The sequence below is a fragment of the Melospiza melodia genome, chromosome 18 (assembly GCF_035770615.1).
Source record: "Melospiza melodia melodia isolate bMelMel2 chromosome 18, bMelMel2.pri, whole genome shotgun sequence".
Classification (NCBI taxonomy): domain Eukaryota; kingdom Metazoa; phylum Chordata; class Aves; order Passeriformes; family Passerellidae; genus Melospiza; species Melospiza melodia.
In genome coordinates this window covers 15169178-15187784 of record NC_086211.1, presented here as the reverse complement: position 1 = coordinate 15187784, position 18607 = coordinate 15169178, and the positions used below count along the sequence as shown (strand labels likewise).

At 50.5% G+C, this 18607-nt stretch overlaps 1 protein-coding gene across 1 annotated transcript in view; it reads right to left on the bottom strand.

Moving 5' to 3' along the window:
- Nucleotides 1-1036: 1036 nt before the first annotated feature.
- Nucleotides 1037-18607, bottom strand: part of SEC14L5 (SEC14 like lipid binding 5) — a 41214-nt gene continuing 23643 nt past the window's right edge. The window contains exons 8-17 of the mRNA XM_063171298.1: nucleotides 16970-17082; nucleotides 12333-12522; nucleotides 11430-11518; nucleotides 10963-11033; nucleotides 10092-10263; nucleotides 9360-9494; nucleotides 8254-8391; nucleotides 7342-7587; nucleotides 6311-6489; nucleotides 1037-5347 (exon numbers count right to left, since the gene is read on the bottom strand). Coding sequence (XP_063027368.1) covers nucleotides 5242-5347; nucleotides 6311-6489; nucleotides 7342-7587; nucleotides 8254-8391; nucleotides 9360-9494; nucleotides 10092-10263; nucleotides 10963-11033; nucleotides 11430-11518; nucleotides 12333-12522; nucleotides 16970-17082 — 1439 coding nt within the window. The 3' untranslated portion in view covers nucleotides 1037-5241. The remainder of the gene's footprint in view (nucleotides 5348-6310; nucleotides 6490-7341; nucleotides 7588-8253; nucleotides 8392-9359; nucleotides 9495-10091; nucleotides 10264-10962; nucleotides 11034-11429; nucleotides 11519-12332; nucleotides 12523-16969; nucleotides 17083-18607) is intronic.

Sequence of the window (18607 nt, the reverse complement as noted above, 5' to 3'; positions counted from 1 at the left end):
CAAAACCAACAAACAATTCAAATACCTCTTAAAGCCAATAGGCAATTAAAATACCTCTTAATTGAGCAGGAGATGCAGCCAGTGTCCATCCGAGAGCACCGGTCCAGGGAAGGAGCTTCTCCCGACGAAAAGCCGTCAGGGGCGCCCAGAAGACCCCGGCCCCGGACCCGGCTCGGGAGAGGACCCTTAAGGCTTGGATCTCCTGTCTGGTGCCATATCTCCTCCTGGCTGGCTCGCCAGAAATGATGCCGAATTTTGCCCCAAACAGGCAGAGTGACTGCCTAATCAGACTCAGCTTAAGTCAATTAAGCAGGAGGTATTTTTATTAGCGACGCGTCGGAGAAATCACAAAATGGATTTCTGAGTTCACATAGCAAAAGCAAGCCTTACATTTTTGGGTATAGGATTACATCAGATCAGATACATAATCATGCATATTCATATGGGGCGTGGTGTAGGCGGAGCGTAGGTGGAGACATCTCTTTTGGGGGATTCTCAGGTGGTCGTTCCTGTTGCCTTCATCATAGACGGGGTCTTTCCGATGAGTCTTCCTCTTTAAACTTTTGAACTCCTTTCCTAATCTGGTCAATTCCCGGTGTACTTGGCTTAGATCCCGTGGCTTGGCAAAACCCTTAGGGTCGTTTCGACATTGCTGGCTCTAAACCTGCTTAGCCCATTAGTTTCTCTTATACTTATCTCTTCCCCTGTCATGATGCTCTACCTCTTATTTAATTCATTGCTCTGTTTTCCTAGTGCTGTGCTTTCTCCGTGTGTTCTAGTGCTAGGCCCTGCTTTACATGCCTCACATTCCATGTTTTAACCCATTACTTCTAGAAGGCTATCTGCTTTAGGGCTTCACTAGGAAATTAAACACAAGATGCTGCTTCTGTAGGAAAAACCCCAAACATTTTAGTTAAAAAGCAGGAAAAAGTGAATACAGGCATTACCTCTGCTTCTGTGAGGGCAAAGAGAGCAGCACACAGGCTTGAATTTTCACTGCCCTGCAATTTCAACAGTTGAATCAAACAATTCCACATGTTCTCAGAGAAGTTTTATTTCCCACATACCCAAATGTACAGCTCTACCAGGACACACAGACACCATCACAGGAGGACATCTGTTATTTCAGTGCCCTGCAGTGGGCTCTTACAGGAGGTTTGAGGGTTTTGGCTGAGAAAAATCAGGATTTCAGTGTATAAAACCAAAGCCAGCTGCAAAGGAGAGAAAGTAAGTGCTGCTAAAAAACTTAATTAATGCCCATTTAACTTAGGTGTAACTGAAAGCTTGGAAGGGGGTGTCACTAAAAGCCAGCAAATGTGACTTGACTCCAATTTCACCTTCCAAGAGAGAAATAATCAGCTGTAAGGAGCATCACAAAGGTGTTGGAGGAATATTAAAGCTGATTGCATGCAGGAATCTTTGACAGCTGCTGTCAAGTAAATCTCTAATAGCTGTTCCTTGCATTAATTGCTCACAGTACAAACATTTGGGACATTAAAGCAGCGTGAGCTCATAAAATGCCTTTTGAAATGAGGGATTGAAAATGCCTTTTGAAATGAGGGATTCCCTGCCTGGAGCAGGGCTGGCCTCAGCCCCAGCAGCTCCCCAGCCCAGTGTGGTGGGCAGCTGGGCTCACCAATTCCTACTGGGAACTGAGAGTGGATTATGGCATTTTCAGAATCTGCCAACAAACCAAACTGGGATTACAAATTGTTATCTACACTTCTGAAAAAGAACAGACAGAACCAGAGTGGCTGAGCAGAGAGCACAGCTGCATCTCAGTCACTCAGGAGTGCCTGGATTGCTCAGTGTCAGGAATTGTTCCCAACAGTGAGCTCAGGAGCTGAGGAAGGACTGAGCTGAGCTCAGGAACTGAGGAAGGACTGAGCTGAGCTCAGGAGCTGAGAATGACTGAGCTGAGGAAGGACTGAGTTGAGCTCAGGAGCTGGGGAATGGCTGAGCTGAGCTCAGGAGCTGAGAATGACCGAGCTGAGGAAGGGCTGAGCTGAGCTCAGGAGCTGAGGAATGAGCTGAGCTCAGAAGCTGAGGAATGAGCTGAGCTGAGCTCAGGAGCTGAGAATGACTGAGCTGAGGAAGGACTGAGCTGAGCTCAGGAGCTGAGGAATCACTGAGCTGAGAATGACTGAGCTGAGCTCTGGAGCTGAGAATGACTGAGCTGAGGAAGGACTGAGCTGAGCTCAGGAGCTGAGAATGACTGAGCTGAGCTCTGGAGCTGAGAATGACTGAGCTGAGCTCAGGAGCTGAGAATGACTGAGCTGAGGAAGGGCTGAGCTGCTGCGGTGCCTCCCTGGGAGAGCCCCCGAGCCGACTCCAGCGCTCCCCGGCTCCGGTGACAGCTGCGGGGCTGGAGCCGGGGCTGGAGCCGCCCCTGTGCCCCGGGGGCTCAGCCTCCTCCTCCTCTTCCTCCTCCTCCAGCGGAGAGCAGCAAAACACAGCTCAGACTGTGCCCCGAACCTCAGCTGAGACCATCCAACATCCATTCTCATCCTCTGTGTTTGCCCTCCCAGCCCAGGGAATGGGGCACACCTGGAGAGCTCTGGCAATGCAGGTGCCACCTGTGGCTGTGTGACCCTGGCACAGCATCCTGCACTCGCCTGCCCCCACGGGCATGGCCCCAGCTCTGAGGTAGGTGTTGTGTTTGCATAGGGAATATCTGAACCAGGGACAGCCCCACAATTTCCTGGGAGCCACTTTTTAGCCAGCAGCTCCTTCCCTGCACACAGCCCGAGCTCAGCAGCCTCACTGCAGGGAGGGCTTTGCTGCACCACCCACAATGAGCCCATTGCCCAACTTCTGATTTCTGAGGATCCAAAATCCCTCCCAGACTCAGCTCACTGTGAAGAAAACTCTGAGTTTATTTTCTAAGCACACTGATGTAGTTTGAGGGGGAAAGGTGGTGTAGAAGAATTCTGTGTCTCTGGTATCTGCAGTTCACAAGGTCAGGTTTAGAAAGCACAGCACAGCATCCAGGCTGTTGCTTCCTTTTTTTCCTGTTAATATTCAAGAGAAAAAGGAAAAAATTACTGCATTATTTAAATTGATTTCAGAGTAAATTGTCAGATGGGATAAAGCAGGCAGCCTGGAGAGGTCACAATCTGCTTCACAGACCTCTGCATGATCTCTGATGGGCAGAGGAGTGGGACTGCCAAGGGACAAGAGGAAAAACTGGGATTGGGATGTCCCCAGAGCCAGGAACACCCTGAGGAACCATCCCTACCCCACCCTTCAGAGATCTGCCAGGGCCAAATTCCTCCACCGACAAAAGTCAAACTTCTGGTGAGCAGAAAACAGCACATCCCATGTTTCAAAACAAAATTACCAAAAAAACAAATTCAGGGCAAAGGAAGAGATCCTTCTTACCCAGAGCAAACCCAGGACCAGGATGTGAGCAACCCGTGGGAAGGGAAGGTAAAATCCTGAAACAGCACAGGGGGACAGGGCTGGGTTTGCTCCTGAGGCTTTGGGAGTCTGAAACTGTTTCTAAATTAGATTTTATTCTGGGTCAAGGATTTTCCATGAGGGATACACACATGCACTTTTGCTTCCAGAATTCCTGACTTTCCAGAGGAAATGTAGGAATTACATTTACACTTGTCCATCTTTATCAGACTCCAGTTATGCTGAAATGCCAGAGACAGAGATAGAAATTTCATTTGTCTGGGAGAAAGATGAAAGTCCATGCAACAACTGAGAATTGGAAATCAGAACTTCCCTGAGCTCTACATAACAAAGTTACCTGTTCACAGGGAGAGATGCAAGGTGCAGATGATTCCCTTGGCTCCAATCCTTAAAAAGCCCCATGTCAAGTTCTTTGTCTCCCATTGTCCCAAATATTTTGGCTCTTTTCTCATTTGGCAGAGCCTGGTGCTTCAAAACCAGTGATTTTAAAAAAAACAGGGTGGGAAGGAACAACTTCACAGATTCCTGAATAAAACTTGGTGAGTATTTGACACCTGCTCTCATTATGTTTTCACCTGGACAAGAACATGGATAACTTTGCTCCCCAACCTGAGTAGAGGAACAATCAGAGATTAGGGAAAAAACGTGGCATTTTTGGTGTGTAGGAAGACAGTGCATCTTCATGACAACTCCTGAACTCAATCCTTGTTTCTTAATCCTAAAAAACAGTCTAAAAAAGCATGGGACTCTCACCTACCCTTGCAAGGAAGGTGACACAAGCCCTTACCCCAATGCAGCCCTTTTGCAAGAACATCCATTGATCACAAAGATCAGGACCCAAGCAGAAAGATTGCTTGGGATTGAAGACAATCAGTTATTCCTTTCTAAAACAAAGTTCATCCCATTAAAAAAGGTGACTGTATTTAATAAATAGTCATTTCTGACATAATAAGTTAAAAATTAATTTAAAATAAGCTAGTATAGAATAAATAGGCTTCAGTAAGTGCTTACATACATACATGCCTCTCTGAATGGTTCAAGTGAGCTCATGTTTAGAAGAAGCAAGTTCTGTAATACTGCCAGAAAATCTTGTGCCTTCAGGAAATCAAATATTGCTTTTCTTAGCCCTTTAGGACTGGATTCAGTTCCCATCCACTTGGGAATGGGACAGACCTACTCATTATTGCTGTAAACCTGAGTAAAAAGAAACAATAGTTTGGAAGATGCCACTCACTGCAGGCAGATTCAATGCCTGGAATTTCTAAAAAAAAAAACCAAAACCTTTTGACTTTGTTTCTCAGCAGGGTTAAAAAAATCCAACACATTTCCCAGAGCATCCTGCCAGACCAGGAGAGGTTTTGGTTTGGCCTGGAAGTGATTTCTGAACCATGCTGCCTGTACCCAGGTGTTGGGAGGTCCTGCCAAGGCCCTGCCCCTGGAATGCCCCCCTGACTGCCCAGTGTGGAAGCAGAACCCTGTGGGCATCCAGGACATTCCCTTGTTTTGCCACCCAGGAATTCCCTCAAGGTGCAGCAGGTAAGGCAACATCAGCCTCCTCTGGGGGAAAGAACTGAAAAAAGCCCTTTGGAGTGGAGTGGGTTCCTGCAAACTCACAGGCACCCAGAACCCACAGGTGGTGAGGGAGGCTACTGAGGAGCAGGCAGCTGACCTCAAACCCCCAAACCTGCCCTTAGAATTTCAGTTTTTGTGGTTGAAGCAGCCCCCAGAGGCGTCTCAGTGTCCAAATGGCTGTGGCTGCCCCACGGCTCAGCCCTGGAGCTCTTTGGTTTGGGTGCCCCTGGTGCTGCAGCCCTGGCTCTGCTATCTGGAGAGGTGGGAGCTGCTCTGGGACTGGCTGGAAGATGTGGTGACTCCACTCAGCTGGGAAAAGCCACTGGTGCAGGATTCCAGGCTGGACATGGATCCCCTGGCATGGGACAGAACAGATGTGCTGTTAGCAAGGCTGCATTGAGGGATTCTTCCCACAGATCAGCTCCCCTCTCCAACATTTGCACAATTGCTTTTGGGCCCATCATTTCCCACTTGCTCTCTAAGAATCTCTGTGTCATGATGAAAAATTAATCAGTCAGAGACATTTTTTCCCATTTACAGATATGATTCCTTGTGTCTGAGTATTGTTCTGGGGAAAGGGACAGCTGGAGCCTCAGAGGTGAAAGAAAAGCTCCACAGGACTCCAAATGCAGCCCTGTGAACCCAAGAGCTCCAGGCTGCTGAACAGCAGAGTCCCAACTCAGCACCTCCAGCTCCTCCTGCCCAAGGCAGGCTGGGCTCAGGAATAGCCCCAGGAAGAGCAGGACTGGAGAGAGGCATTTCTGCTGCTCTGACCCCACAGCACCTGGCCAGGTCACACCTCAAGCCACCACCTTCACATCTGCTCTGCCCAACGCCTCCAGCTCCAGGGAAGGGCCAAGGCTTGCACAGAGCTCAGACTGACAGATGGGGAGGTGATTCTGGCATTGAAGGGGCCAGGCACACCCTGCCAAGGCTGGCTGTTCACCTGTCCAGAAGTGCTCATCCTTCTCAAGTGCCAAACAAAATCATCTGGGATACAGCCCAGCTGATACTTAAATTACTCCAAAAGCAGCTTCTAAAAATATTCCCAACTAAGATAAAAACCCTCTTGAGTCAAAAATCTCCTGCTCTTCAGGCAGCTGCAAGCAAGACCCAAAGCACAAATTTCACTGATGGACACAGATTGAAGGGAACTTTTAAATACCTACAGCACCAGAGGAGACTGGTTGCAAAAATGCCACCAATTTTGTGTCCATGCACTTGTCATTTAAACACACCCCCTGAGGGGATCTCTGATATCCAAATGTTTAACTCACCCCCAGTGCAACTCGTAGTAAAGCCCTTGTAAATGCCCTACCTGAAGTCCTTGGAGGCCAGCACCTCGTAGTAGTAGATGAGCTTGCACTTGTGGCTGGAGCCCTGCAGGGAGGCCAGGACATCGTCCACACGGGGCAGGCTGGAGCTGGAGCAGGGCAGGGGCCCGTGCATCCTCCACTGCAGGATGTAGAAGCCAGGCCAGCGAGTGACATGGGAGCCCTGCAGAGAGGGAGGGACAGCAGCTGAGCACGGGGGAATGGGGGAATGGGGGAATGGCTCAATGACCCAGCACAGGTGGCATTCACCTGTGTCACCTCCCTGAGACACAGCCCTGCAGTACCAGCAGGAAAAAAAACCCAACTTATTTAGCTTAATTTCCATTAAGAATTTTAGCTTGGAGTCTCTTTCCAATGACTCACTTGAAATAAGGATTTCCTATTTTCACAGGGCATCCAGAAAAATGATCACAGAATGGTTTGGGTGGGAATAGACCTGAAAGCCCATCCCATCCTCATCCCCATCCCCCTGTCCCAGGTCACTCCAAGCCCTGCCCAGCCTGGCCTTGGGCACTGCCAGGGATCCAGGGGCAGCCACAGCTGCTCTGGGCACCCTGTGCCAGGGCCTGCCCACCCTCACAGGGAACAATTCCCAATTCCCAATATCCCATCCATCCCTGCCCTCTGGCAGTGGGAGCCATTCCCTGTGTCCTGTCCCTCCATCCCTTGTCCCCAGTCCCTCTCCAGCTCTCCTGGAGCCCCTTCAGGCCCTGGCAGGGGCTCTGAGGTGTCCCTGGAGCTTCTCCTCTCCAGGGGAGCACCCCCAGCTCTCCCAGCCTGGCTCCAGAGGGGCTCCAGCCCTTGGGGCATCTCCATGGGCTCCCTGGACTCTCTCCAGCAGCTTCAGGTCCTGCTGCTGTTGGCCCCAGGGCTGGGGCAGCTCTGCAGGTGGGGTCTCACCTGAGTAGGGCAGAAGGGCAGAATCCCCCCTTTTCCAGCAGTTCCTGATTTCCCACACCATCAATTCCCTCCCCACCACTCCACTCTGGAGCTGGCAGGACCCCAGCCCTCTGACCTGGATGCTCTCTCCTTCCCTGCAGACCAGGGGAGACTCCACCCTGCTGTAATCCACCCCCAGCACCCAGCTCTTGTCAATGAGCTGCACATTGTCCCCTGCACCACAGGGACTTGGTGCTGTGGCTTCTTTGTGACTTGGCTCAGGAGCTCGTTTGGAGTGGAAGAGGCTGAACACCACATCTCCCTTCAGGATGTCAAAGTCCCAGGTGATGACAGATTCCCCCTCCAGGATCTCCACGAGTATCTGAGAAAGGAACAGAACAAGCCCCTTGCAGGGTCAGGTGGCAGCACTGTGCTCCTCCCCACTCTGGGGCAAACAGACTTGGCTCCACAATCCTTCAGCTGGTCTTGGTTCCTGAGGGGGATACACACCACCTCCCACACTACACCCACTCAGGTGTTTTTACCTTTTCTCCCCATATCAGAGTTACTTGTAAATGAGTTACTTGTTCTAGGAAAACCTCAGTGGAACTGAGGAAAGAGCCAAATCAGAGTGACTCCCCATCAGAGAGGCCAGAAGACTGATCTGACACTGATTTGCTCCTTTTTGGGACATCCTGTTTGGTGGTGACTCCCAGCACACACCTTCCTTTATCACCCCCATTACTGTCCCAGCTACACCACTAGGAATAGGAGCTGAACTATCACAAGGGAAACTGAGAGCCCTTTATTTCTCCCAAGAGGAGGAGGAGGGGCAGGAGGAAGAGACTGGACCTTTCAGAAGATCAGGCCACAGCAGAGATAAGAGCCCTGCTGCTCACACTGCTGCTCTTCACTTGCACCTGCTCCCTTGCAGGAACAGCAGCTGCTGCTGAGCTCCCTGTGCTGGGAGCCCTTGGCTGCTGCAGCCAGCCCAGCAGAGGGGACACATGTCACTGTGCCACCCCAGCAGCTCAGGTGTGCTCTGTACCTCGTGTGGGGCTCCTCTGAGGACACTGGCAGAGTGGTAGATGGTTTCTGTCCACAGCCGGATGTGATCCGAGTTCTCCGGCTCATCCTCGCTCTGGTACAGGGACTTGGGGACAAGTCCCCCCTCTGAGACAGTGCACTGCAACATCACACAGACAGACAGACAGACAGGGGCTCAGCATGCTCCAGCAGTGAGCCAGCACCTCCTGTGGCTGTCAGACACGGGCTGAGCCCTCAGCTGGGCCAGAACTGCACAGTGGCTCTGATGGGAACCACCGAGGTTTCTGTGAGCTCCCTGCAGAGAGCTGTGCCCTGACCCTGCTCCAGTGTTGGGGAAGGTGAAACAGGAAAGCCTTATAAATAGGATTGCCTGGCAAAGGATTTTGAGAATATGGAAACTATAAACGAGATTGAAATGAAAGCAAGCTTTGAGATCCCTCAGTTACTGAACAACTGGAAAACAATGGTGTGGTCAGCTGAAGGTAATCCCCTTTTGATGGAACAACACCCTCTGCCTGCAGACAGGCCCAAGGGTCAGAGCAGACCCTGCCAGCTTGGCAGAAGGGGCCCAAAGAGGAGTTTATAGGGTTTAAAATGTAACACAGTATGGTGATGTAATGATTCTTACAGGCTGTATGGAAATGCTATAGGATTTGTATCTTGTACTAGATTGGTTAGTGAGAATCAGAGTATTCAACACAGAAGAAGATTTATTGCATTGTAATGGAAACCTCACTCTCTTACTCTCTCACCCTCTCATCCTCTCTCCCCCTCTCTTCTCTCAGCCTGCTCTGAGCTGTGTTTGGCAGCTCCCAGCAGGGCCCTGCCCCCAGGCCCTTTGCAATAAACCCCAAGTTCCTGACCTGCAGCAGAGATCTCTGACTCTGTCCTGACTGTCCTACCCCACAACACTCCTACACCCCAGCATCCCAGGGCAGCACCAGCACTGCAGGAGGCAGCCCAGTGTACACAAATGATCTGCCCTGTGCCCACAGCAGGGCTATGCTCGAAGGCTTAACCCCTTCCAGAAGGCAGTGGAAGGCCAGGGGGGTGAGGAACAGGAAATCAGTTCCAGATTGCACCTGCACAGGAGGAAGGAAAACTCACCATGCAGTCTCCTCCCAGGAAGTCTGGGATCACATCCTTGTCCACATAGTCCACCAGCCCTCCTGAGCCCTGGTAGTTATTGCCACTGTAGATGAGGAACTTCTGCCTTGTGTTCTCATTGATAAAGGGACTGACCTGCAAGACAAAGGGCACACAGGACATGGCTGTCACTGAGGGCAGCTGGGGATGCTGGCTGAGCCATCTCATCACATGTCTCAGCATTGTGCAGAGCTTCACAGCTCTGAGGCACTTCCCAAACAGAGGGATACCAAACTGAAAATGTTCTCTCTCTCTGTATCACCATCTCACAGCACTTTCTGCTTCATGTAAAGGAAGTCTGCAGTCACTGCCTCACCCACAAACCTCACAAGAAATGTGACAACCATGTTCTCACACTGCCAGAGCAGTCAGCAGGCACCAGGCAGAACCAGATTTATTATTTACTACTGATTATTACTACTTATTACCCTTCAGTGTCCTACAGCATGAGATTAAAAGGTCTTTGCCCATTTACATGAAAGCCCACCAAGGGTGGAATGGGCAATTCTGATCCAGGCTTCTCATCCTGTCCTGGTGGATGGCAGTGACCAGAACCCAGTGAGCTGCAGGCACCCCATGGCCTGGTTCTGCTGTGGCTCTTCAGGAGCTCCCCAGAAGCTGCCTGGAGATTTTCCCTCCCTGCCTCTGCAGATGTAGCCATCTGTGACCCTGCAGAGCCCAGGTTTCACCCACCAGGGTCCAGAGCACAGGGAAGACCCGTGGTGCCCTCACAATCAGGAGCCTCCCCAGGGTCTCAGGGTAGTTGTCCTCCACCACCTCGATGATCCTGAGCAGGGCCTTCACCCCAGGCCGCCAGAGGTGCCTCATATTGAGCCCTTCCAAGTCCACCAGGCATGTCCAGGATCTAAAATAAACAGGCAGAAAAAGAACCTGTCAGAACTTTAGAGTGTGGTGGGTGCTCAGTTTAGGATCCACAGTGACTCCACAGCCCCTGCAGGACCCAGGGAAGCCAACAAGGGACACGAGCAGCTCCAATAAAAGCACATCTCCACCTGGGCAGCAGAATCCAGGTGAGCTCCAGGTAACACACACCCCCAACCCCAAGGGCAGGAACATCTGTCACTCTGGAAGAAGGTGGTGAAGGTAATGCAGGCCTATTGCTAAAAATAATGCAAAAATGCATTTTAAATGAAGGTGGAATCTGGCAGACAGGCTCCTGTATTAAAAAACCCCAGAATTTCAAAGATGTGGATTAAAATCACCAAAACAGAAAGATTAAATTAATCTGAGATGGGATATAAAAACGATGTAAGGAAGGATCAATACTTGCTTTCCAACAAAACTGTGGGATTTGTCTGCATTTAAGTCCAACAAATAAATATATAAATATCTTATGGGCTAGATGGGGACCACAGACACACTGCTGTCTGCACTGTAACCCTAAGGACATCACCCCAAACCACAGCAGCATCCTTCAGCATGGCCCTGAGAGTCTGCAAGGGCTCAGGAAAACCAGTTATAAACCAATGATAAACCAATGATAAACCAATGATAAACCAACCATAAACCAACCATAAACCAACCATAAACCAACGATACTGACGTGATGGGGCGGCCGAAGATGTTGGTGTTTTCCTCACATCTCTTCTGTCCCTCCTCATTAATGGACAGAACCTGGAATCAAAGACAGCACAGACAGGGATTAGCCTGAGAATGGCTGAGTAACCAGGATGGCTGGAAAATCTTATTTTTAAAAGTACAGAAAAAAGAGGGCAGGGATGGATGGGATATTGGGAATTGGGAATTGTTCCCTGGCAGGGTGGGCAGGCCCTGGCACGGGGTGCCCAAAGAAATTGTGGCTGCCCCTGGATCCCTGGCAGTGCCCAAGGCCAGGCTGGACAGGGCTTGGAGCAGCCTGGGACAGTGGAAGATGTCCCTGCTCATGACAGGGTGGGGTGAGATGAACTTTAAGGTTCCTTCCCACCCAAACCATTCCAGGATTCCTGATGCACCATGCCATGACTTCCCAGCACCCTGAGGGGACAGGTGGCACACAAAGGCACAGCTCACGTGTCGCAGCAGGGACTCCTCTCCCAGGGCCTTCACCAAACCCTTGGTGTCCATCTGCCCGAGGCGGAGGATGTAGAGCGGCCGCCCATCTTCAAGCAAAGGGGTTAGAGAGGGCAGCACTTTAGTCTCCCAGGATATCACTCTCATACCTTTTTTAAAAGCCACATTAAATATTTGAAAAGGAGAAAAATCACTGCCAAAAGCAACCTGTTCAGAGAAATTGCTTTGCACTGACTGATCTGTGCAGAGGAAATACAATTACAGGGACTCACAGGCACTGAACTGCTTTGTTAACTTTAAAAATGTCAATACAGCTTTCCTCAACATCCCAGGCCACCAGTGAGGTACCAGGGGCATACAATAAAATAACCCTCCATAAAATCAGAGGGTTTTGGGAAAGCTGCAAAAGGCAGGCCTCAGAGACAGCAGAACTGTGATTAGAGCTGAGCAGTAGCCATAGGATAGGTCAGCAGTAAAATGTAGGAATGTAAGGATAAATAGAACAATGGTCTGTGTATTAATGCTTGTCTAGCATAACTCCCTAAGCTGCAGAAAAGTGTATCTAGTGAGATATTAGGAAGTTTTAAGCTTAATAATGGAGCTCTGTGCATTGTGTTTTAAGGCTTATAAGCGGGTATTGTATCCAAAATAAGCAAGCATTGTTTAACCAAAGGTTATAGTGATTGGATAGAACTACTGTCAATGTGCTTTTGCTTTGTGTGATTGGTCAGAAAACTTTTAAAGTAAGTTCTAACATTGAGTTCTTGGTCTGCTGCTGGCATCTTCCCATTGTCATCACCATGCAATGAGAGTGGTGGTGGAAAATCAAACAGCTCAAGGCACGTTCCCAGCAGTCCCATCCCATTTGTGATTTGTACAGAGCCCCTGGCTGGCAATCCTCACCTTTGTCCTGGTAGTGCCAGCCCCCAGTGTAGTACTCCTGCAGCAGGGCTGGGGGTCTCCAGGACTGCAGGATGAGATCCACCTGGTACTGCTTGCGCCAGGCCAGCGACTGGCACAGCATCTCCCGCGCTTTGTCGATGTTGAAGTCGCGGGCGCGCAGGAACCGCAGGATGTGCTCATCCTTGGGGATCTGCCAGGAGAGAAAACCCCAGGATCAGCACTGCAATGTTCCATCTGGCCTGCAGAGGAGGCTGCAGTTGACACCAGTTTTAAATCTCTTCAAAGTAAGACGCCAAACATTAAAGTTCTCTTCTGCCTCCCTGCCTCGGCAGCTAACCCAGCTGGAAGCAGCAGAGGGTGCAGGAGCACAACAGCAGGGACCAGCTCACTTCACTGGCTGTGAGAAGCCCTTCCCCAGTGCAATTCCCAGGAGCTCCAGCAAACCCTGGCCTGGCTGATGTTTCCCCTGGCTGGTTATCCACAAGGATCTCCAAAATACTGCGTGAAAGTCAGGGAGCTGCAAGTTCACCTGCCCAGGGCAAATCAGCACATGATGGGAACAGGTACCAAACAGCCACAGGTAACACACTGAGCACAGAGGCACTGCAGGGAATCACAACTGGGCAGTCTGAATGATGCCACCAGAACCAATTCCAGCTCTTGTGCAGGCCCTGCTGCTGGTGTTGGGACAGGAAAGCTGCTGAGTGCTTCAAAGGCTTCCCTGCCCCATTACACCACAATAACTCTTGATCCAAATCAGCCCAAACTACAACACACCCTCTCCCAATCACTCACCCCAGCACTAGCCCTAATCCTCACATCACAGGCACAAAAGCTTCCCAAAGCAAGTCTGCAGAATGGCTTATCCCAACCTCCTCCCAGATCTGCCATGTTCTCTTTAGCTGAGGAATCAAAGACAGCTTGGCAGGAGTGCCAAGCAGCAGGAATTAACAACAAACCTGATGGGTTCCACAGAAGTGCCAAATCTGACTAAGAGCCTGTCAGCTGCAAATCCAACTGGATTAGAGCTGCATGTGCTGCTGGATTCACAGTCCCTCACTCCAACTTCTCCAAAAGTGTTTGGCCTCATTCTCTACAAGTTTCCATAAAAAAATCCAGCTCTGTGGAGCAGGGATTGTCTCTTCCAGAGTGTCCATGTTGTGCTAGCACAAGCCAAGCACTCCCAGCCCTGCTGGGACACAACCCCCCATGTTCAGCAGTCAAAGCCCCTTTGTTTGTCCACTGCCATGCTCAGGGAAACAGAAAGCTGGGTAGAAAGCAAGGCTGGCAGCTGTGTCAGGAGGGAGCAATCTTGGATTCACAAGCAAGAGATGGTAAGAATTGGCTCACCTAAAGAAGGGGCAGAGTTCAGGCAGCCTAAACCAATCTTTAAGCACCTTAGGAGCAGGGGGGAGGTTAACACTGGTTCTAACACTGCATCTGTGTGTCCTGGAAAGGAGAGGGCAGTCTTCCCAAAGATGATCTCAGGAGTATGTAGAGGAATTCAGTATGGCAGCAAGTTTAAAGCCAGCAGAGTGCTCATCAGATAATTCAGGATTGTGTTCCTGTGGCTCAGAGGCAGCTGTCACTCATCAGGCCCAGCCCAGACACCCACAACAACTCCTGGATCCCTGCAGGAGAGGGATGGCTGCTGGAAGGTTTGATGTTTTCCTGTTTCAAACCTCCCCTGTGCAGGACTCCAGGGAAGAGGCAAATCCAGCACTTCTGTTTGGAGCAAGGGCAGGAAGCTCCAAGAAGACTCATTCCACAGCAGAATTAGTCTTTTATCCTTGTCCAACCAAAGCAGTAACTCCCACATGCAAGAAAATGAAGGTTTAATTTCAGCCTGCTTTTGTATCCCTGGTAAAACTGCTGCACTCTCCTGCATGCTGCAAAGCCTTGAACAGAGCTTTAAGTTGCTGCAGTTTTAACACCATTTACAGTTTGTTCCTTCAACTCCTCAGATTTTTTAAGGAACAACATATCTGATTGTAAAGGTAATGTCTGCTTTGGAAGGAATGGGGGAAAGATAGTGAAATAGGACAGAGGACAAAAATAAGAAGGGCCATTTTCCAAAAAACAGGAGATCTATTTTTTGATAATTTCTGATAGAGGAATAAGGCCATCCCTGCTCTGAATTAAAAGAACAGATTGTCACAGCAAGGTAAGAGCCTCTCCAGGGACAACCCCAGCCTTGCAGGATAAGCTCCTGATTTTGGCCAGCACTGTCAGGGAATCAGGAGAAGCAGCTGAGCAGTCAGGGGGTTCAATGTGAAGTTTCAGTAGCCAGCACCTCCCCACCTGTGTGCCTACATCCTCCTGGGGACAGGGCCCAGCAAGGCCACCCAGAGGCAGCTCCAGTGTCCCCAGAGCTCAGGATTCAGCTGCACTGCCCAGGGGACAGGGGCTGCCCCTCCCTGCCCAGCTCCAGGCACCCAAGGGGCAGCTGCTCCACATTTGGCTTATGTGCTCTCACTTCTTCCTTCTCCAGCCTCTGACATGGAGGGGGAAAACCAACCTGTGGGTTGATACTTTACAACCTAAACAAAGGTTTAGCTGGTGCCTGTTCCAGGTGAAAGCAGGATCCCTGCAGGTCACAGCAGGGAAAAAGCCACCCTGTCTCTGGGATGTCCTCCCATCCAGGACCCACTAGGTGAGAGATCTCCTACCCCAGTGGAGCCCACAACACTTCACTGTCCAGTGAAGTGTCCAGGGTTCCATGAAAAGCCTCCTGTGCTCTCTGAGAGCCCACTCACACCTAGGGACTGACCCCTGCCTGTCCAGGGCCTCCCATCTGACTGGAGGATCACAGCAGACACAGATCAAAGCAGCTTCCAGCAGAGCCCTTTGCTTGGTGAGGCTGTTCCTGCTCACACAGCTCACTCACTGCCCCAGCTCCTTCCTCAGGGGCAGAGCATCACAGGGACACAAGATCAGCTGCCAGGGAGGTGTCACAGCCCCTCAAGGGGCCCTTTGCTACATCAGGTGTGTATATATACAATATATTATATATCACACATACCATATATTATATATCACACATCTGTTCCTGCAGTCTCTACCTGCCTCCAGCAGCCCCCACCCTTCTGGTCCAAGGTATCCCAGCTGCTGTTGATGCCACTGTACCCCAGTGGCCTTGGCCAGCTCTGGCAGATGTTTGGGGATGGGAATTTATCAGCTCTTACAATTCAACAGCACTGTTGGTGTATGGAGCTTACCAGCTGCTGGGAGCCCCTGACACTGCCCCAACACCTCCTGCTGTCTTCAGAGTGAGGTTTGCTGGGAGCTGTTTCTCCATCCACACTCCTGGCTACCAACAAAACCCACGTGCCTGCTCACACACAAGGGAACTTCAGGACAATAGCACTAAATCTTTGTTACATTTGATTTCTACAGAGGTGATTCACATTCACTTTTCCAAGAAGAAACAGCATTCTAAATCATGTTCAGACTCCCTGTACTCAGATGAGACATGCTCAGCTCTGAGACACACAGCATGCAGGACTGGCAAAGCTCCATGTAAGCAGCAGTGTCTTTTGGAAAGGGCAGGTAAAGGAAAAAGAATGAAAATCTTCCCAAAGCCAGGAATGCAGAGCACCTCACCTAACCCATCCTGACTGACTGAGCTGATTCCTTCTAAGCCAGGAAGATTTTACTGTTGAAACCTCATCCATCTGTTCTCTGCTTCCAAGCAGGATCACTTGCCCCTCTTCCTCAGTATTCTTTATCCACTCAGCCCACCCAACTACTCTCTCTGGTGCTATCCTTGGTCCTTCTTTCCTTCCCTCCTAATCCCTCTCCATCAGGAAATCTGGAGTTAAACCCCTTTTGAGGCATTCAAGCTGCTCTAGACCCTTTCTTTTCCCAGGCACATATCAGTTACCCTGCTGGTCTGACTTTCCTTTAACCAGAAGGAGCCCAGGAAATTCCAGCAGAGCAGAGACACATCCATCCCTCAGTGCCCGTGTTGCTTCTCAGGGAAGTATCAGAGAACCATGGAATTTCCTCGAGCAGGAAGGGATCATCCAGTCCAACCCCTGACCCTGCACAGACACCCCAACAATCCCACCCTGAGCCTGAGGGCAGTGCCCAAGCACTCCTGGATCTCTGGCAGCCTCAGGGCTGTGCAGTGCCAGCACCTTCTGGGGAAAGAACCTCTCCTGATTTCCAACCAAAACCTGCCCTGGTACAGTTCCAACCATTTCCTGTCCCTGGTCACAGAGCAGAGGTTTGAGCTGCCCCTCAGGAGGAGCTGCAGCCCCAGTGAGCTCTGTGCTCCATCTCCTCTCCTCCAGCTGAACAGACCAAGTGCCCTCAGCTGCTGCTCCTATGGCTTCCCCTTGAGACCCTTCCCCACCATCATGTTCCTCCTTTGGACACTTCTTGACAGCTTTAGATCTTTCTGATACTGTGGTGTTCAGGACTAGAGGTGAGACCACTGTGGCACAGAGCAGAGCAGGACAGTGCCCTCAGTGACTTTGGGCTGCCAGGGCTGGCTCATGCTCAGCTCAACATCCACCAGCACCCCCAGCTGGTGGTGTCACACTGCAGCCTCTCATTCCCCAGTGTGTCTGTGCAGCCAGGGCTCCCCATCCCAGCTGGGGATGCCCCTCAGTGCCCCTCTGTGTCCTGCCCACCTTTCCCTTGTGGGTCTCCTGGAGCCACTGGCGCAGGCGGATCAGGCAGCTCTCCTGCAGCGGGGTCAGCTGGCCCAGGTAGCGCTCGATGTAGTCAGAGTCCAGTTTGTCACCTGCAGGGGACACAACAGCTCAGAGCAACTGCTACAGCCAGCAGGGAGGGGAGCAGGTGCTTCTGCACAGTGGGCTCCCTATGGTTTACATGGGATTTGCTCAGAAGCCTCATCCCAGCAGCCTGAGGGAGGGATGGAGGGATGGGGGGACACTCTCCTGGTGATTGGGGCACAAGGCCATGGCAGCATGTGCTGTATCACTCCACCTGGCTCTGCCTCCAATATTCCATTCAGCCCTGAATTGCTCCAGCAGGAGCTTTAAAAGATCTCTCATGAGCTCTGGCATTCAGCTCACCAACCTCTCCAAGACCTGGGCACTTCCATCTCCACGTGTCCTAAATCTCACCCACAACTGCAGTGACAAGTGGCTTGCTGGGAAACCAAGCCATTCTTCTGCCCAGGGACACCAGAGACTGAGGGAGAACAACAGCACATTTCTGACAGCCAGGGAGGATTCTGGCAGGAGAAGTCCTGTGCACACCAAGCAGCTCAATGCTGCTCCAGCTCAGAGACAAAGGACAAGGGCTTGGTGACTGCCAGCACCGAGGGACAGGGGGATGTGACAGAGGGATGTGACAGGGGATGTGTCACCCAGGGCTGGCAGCTGCCAGCCAGCAGAACAGGGCAGCTGGGGGGAGCAGCCCAAGCAGCAGATGGGGTGGAAGGCATGGGCAGCAGGGCTGGGGATACCTCAGAGCTGGCTCTTTGTCAGCCACAAGGTTCCATTAGATGCCATCACCCACAGAAGGAGGCCTGGACACCCACAGGATAAGCAGGATGACAGAAACTGCATTTGGAAGTGAGACATCCCATGGAACCCCCAGCAAGGTGGGGAGCAGGCCCAGGGGAGCTAATCCTGTCCTGAGCAGGAATATGGGCAGAAAAACAAGGGCTACTCTCCTCTTCTGCTAGCTGGGACCCACCACTCTGAGGACAACATTAATCTCAATCATTTCTTCTAATCAGCTTCTCTGTGGATTCTTATCTTTTTCCAGAAAAGCTCCCAGAGAATGTCAGGTGAAAGCAGAACTACTGATATTTCCAAATTCCAAGCTTTTTGCTAGGTTACACTCAGCAAAACAAGTGCTGCCTTTCCTCCTCAGGAATGACAACAAGTGTTTCTATTACAACTCTGGATTCAAAGGTCCCTCCTATTTCTTTTTGCCTAGTATTTTATTTAGTCTAGAAAATATCATCAGACCAACACATGGAAAGATAAAGTTTGATTCAGGCATTTTGTGGGAAAAATGCATTAGGAGACATTCCTCAAGTTTGTCTTGGCCTGATACAGGGCCAAAAAACATCCAAACCTGTCCCCAAGAATATTAATTTTGGAACAGATAAAATATTTAATTCCAGCATACTGAAGACACCTTCTCTAGTTTAAAGTATAAAATACTTGATCAAATCGAATTTTTTTTTAAGCTCCAAAACACACTGCCTGCACAGTTTTTTTTTGTTTTAGGGGAAAGAAAAAGTTCCATTGTTTATTTTCCTTGAAAAAAGAAAATAGCTTTCCCTCCTC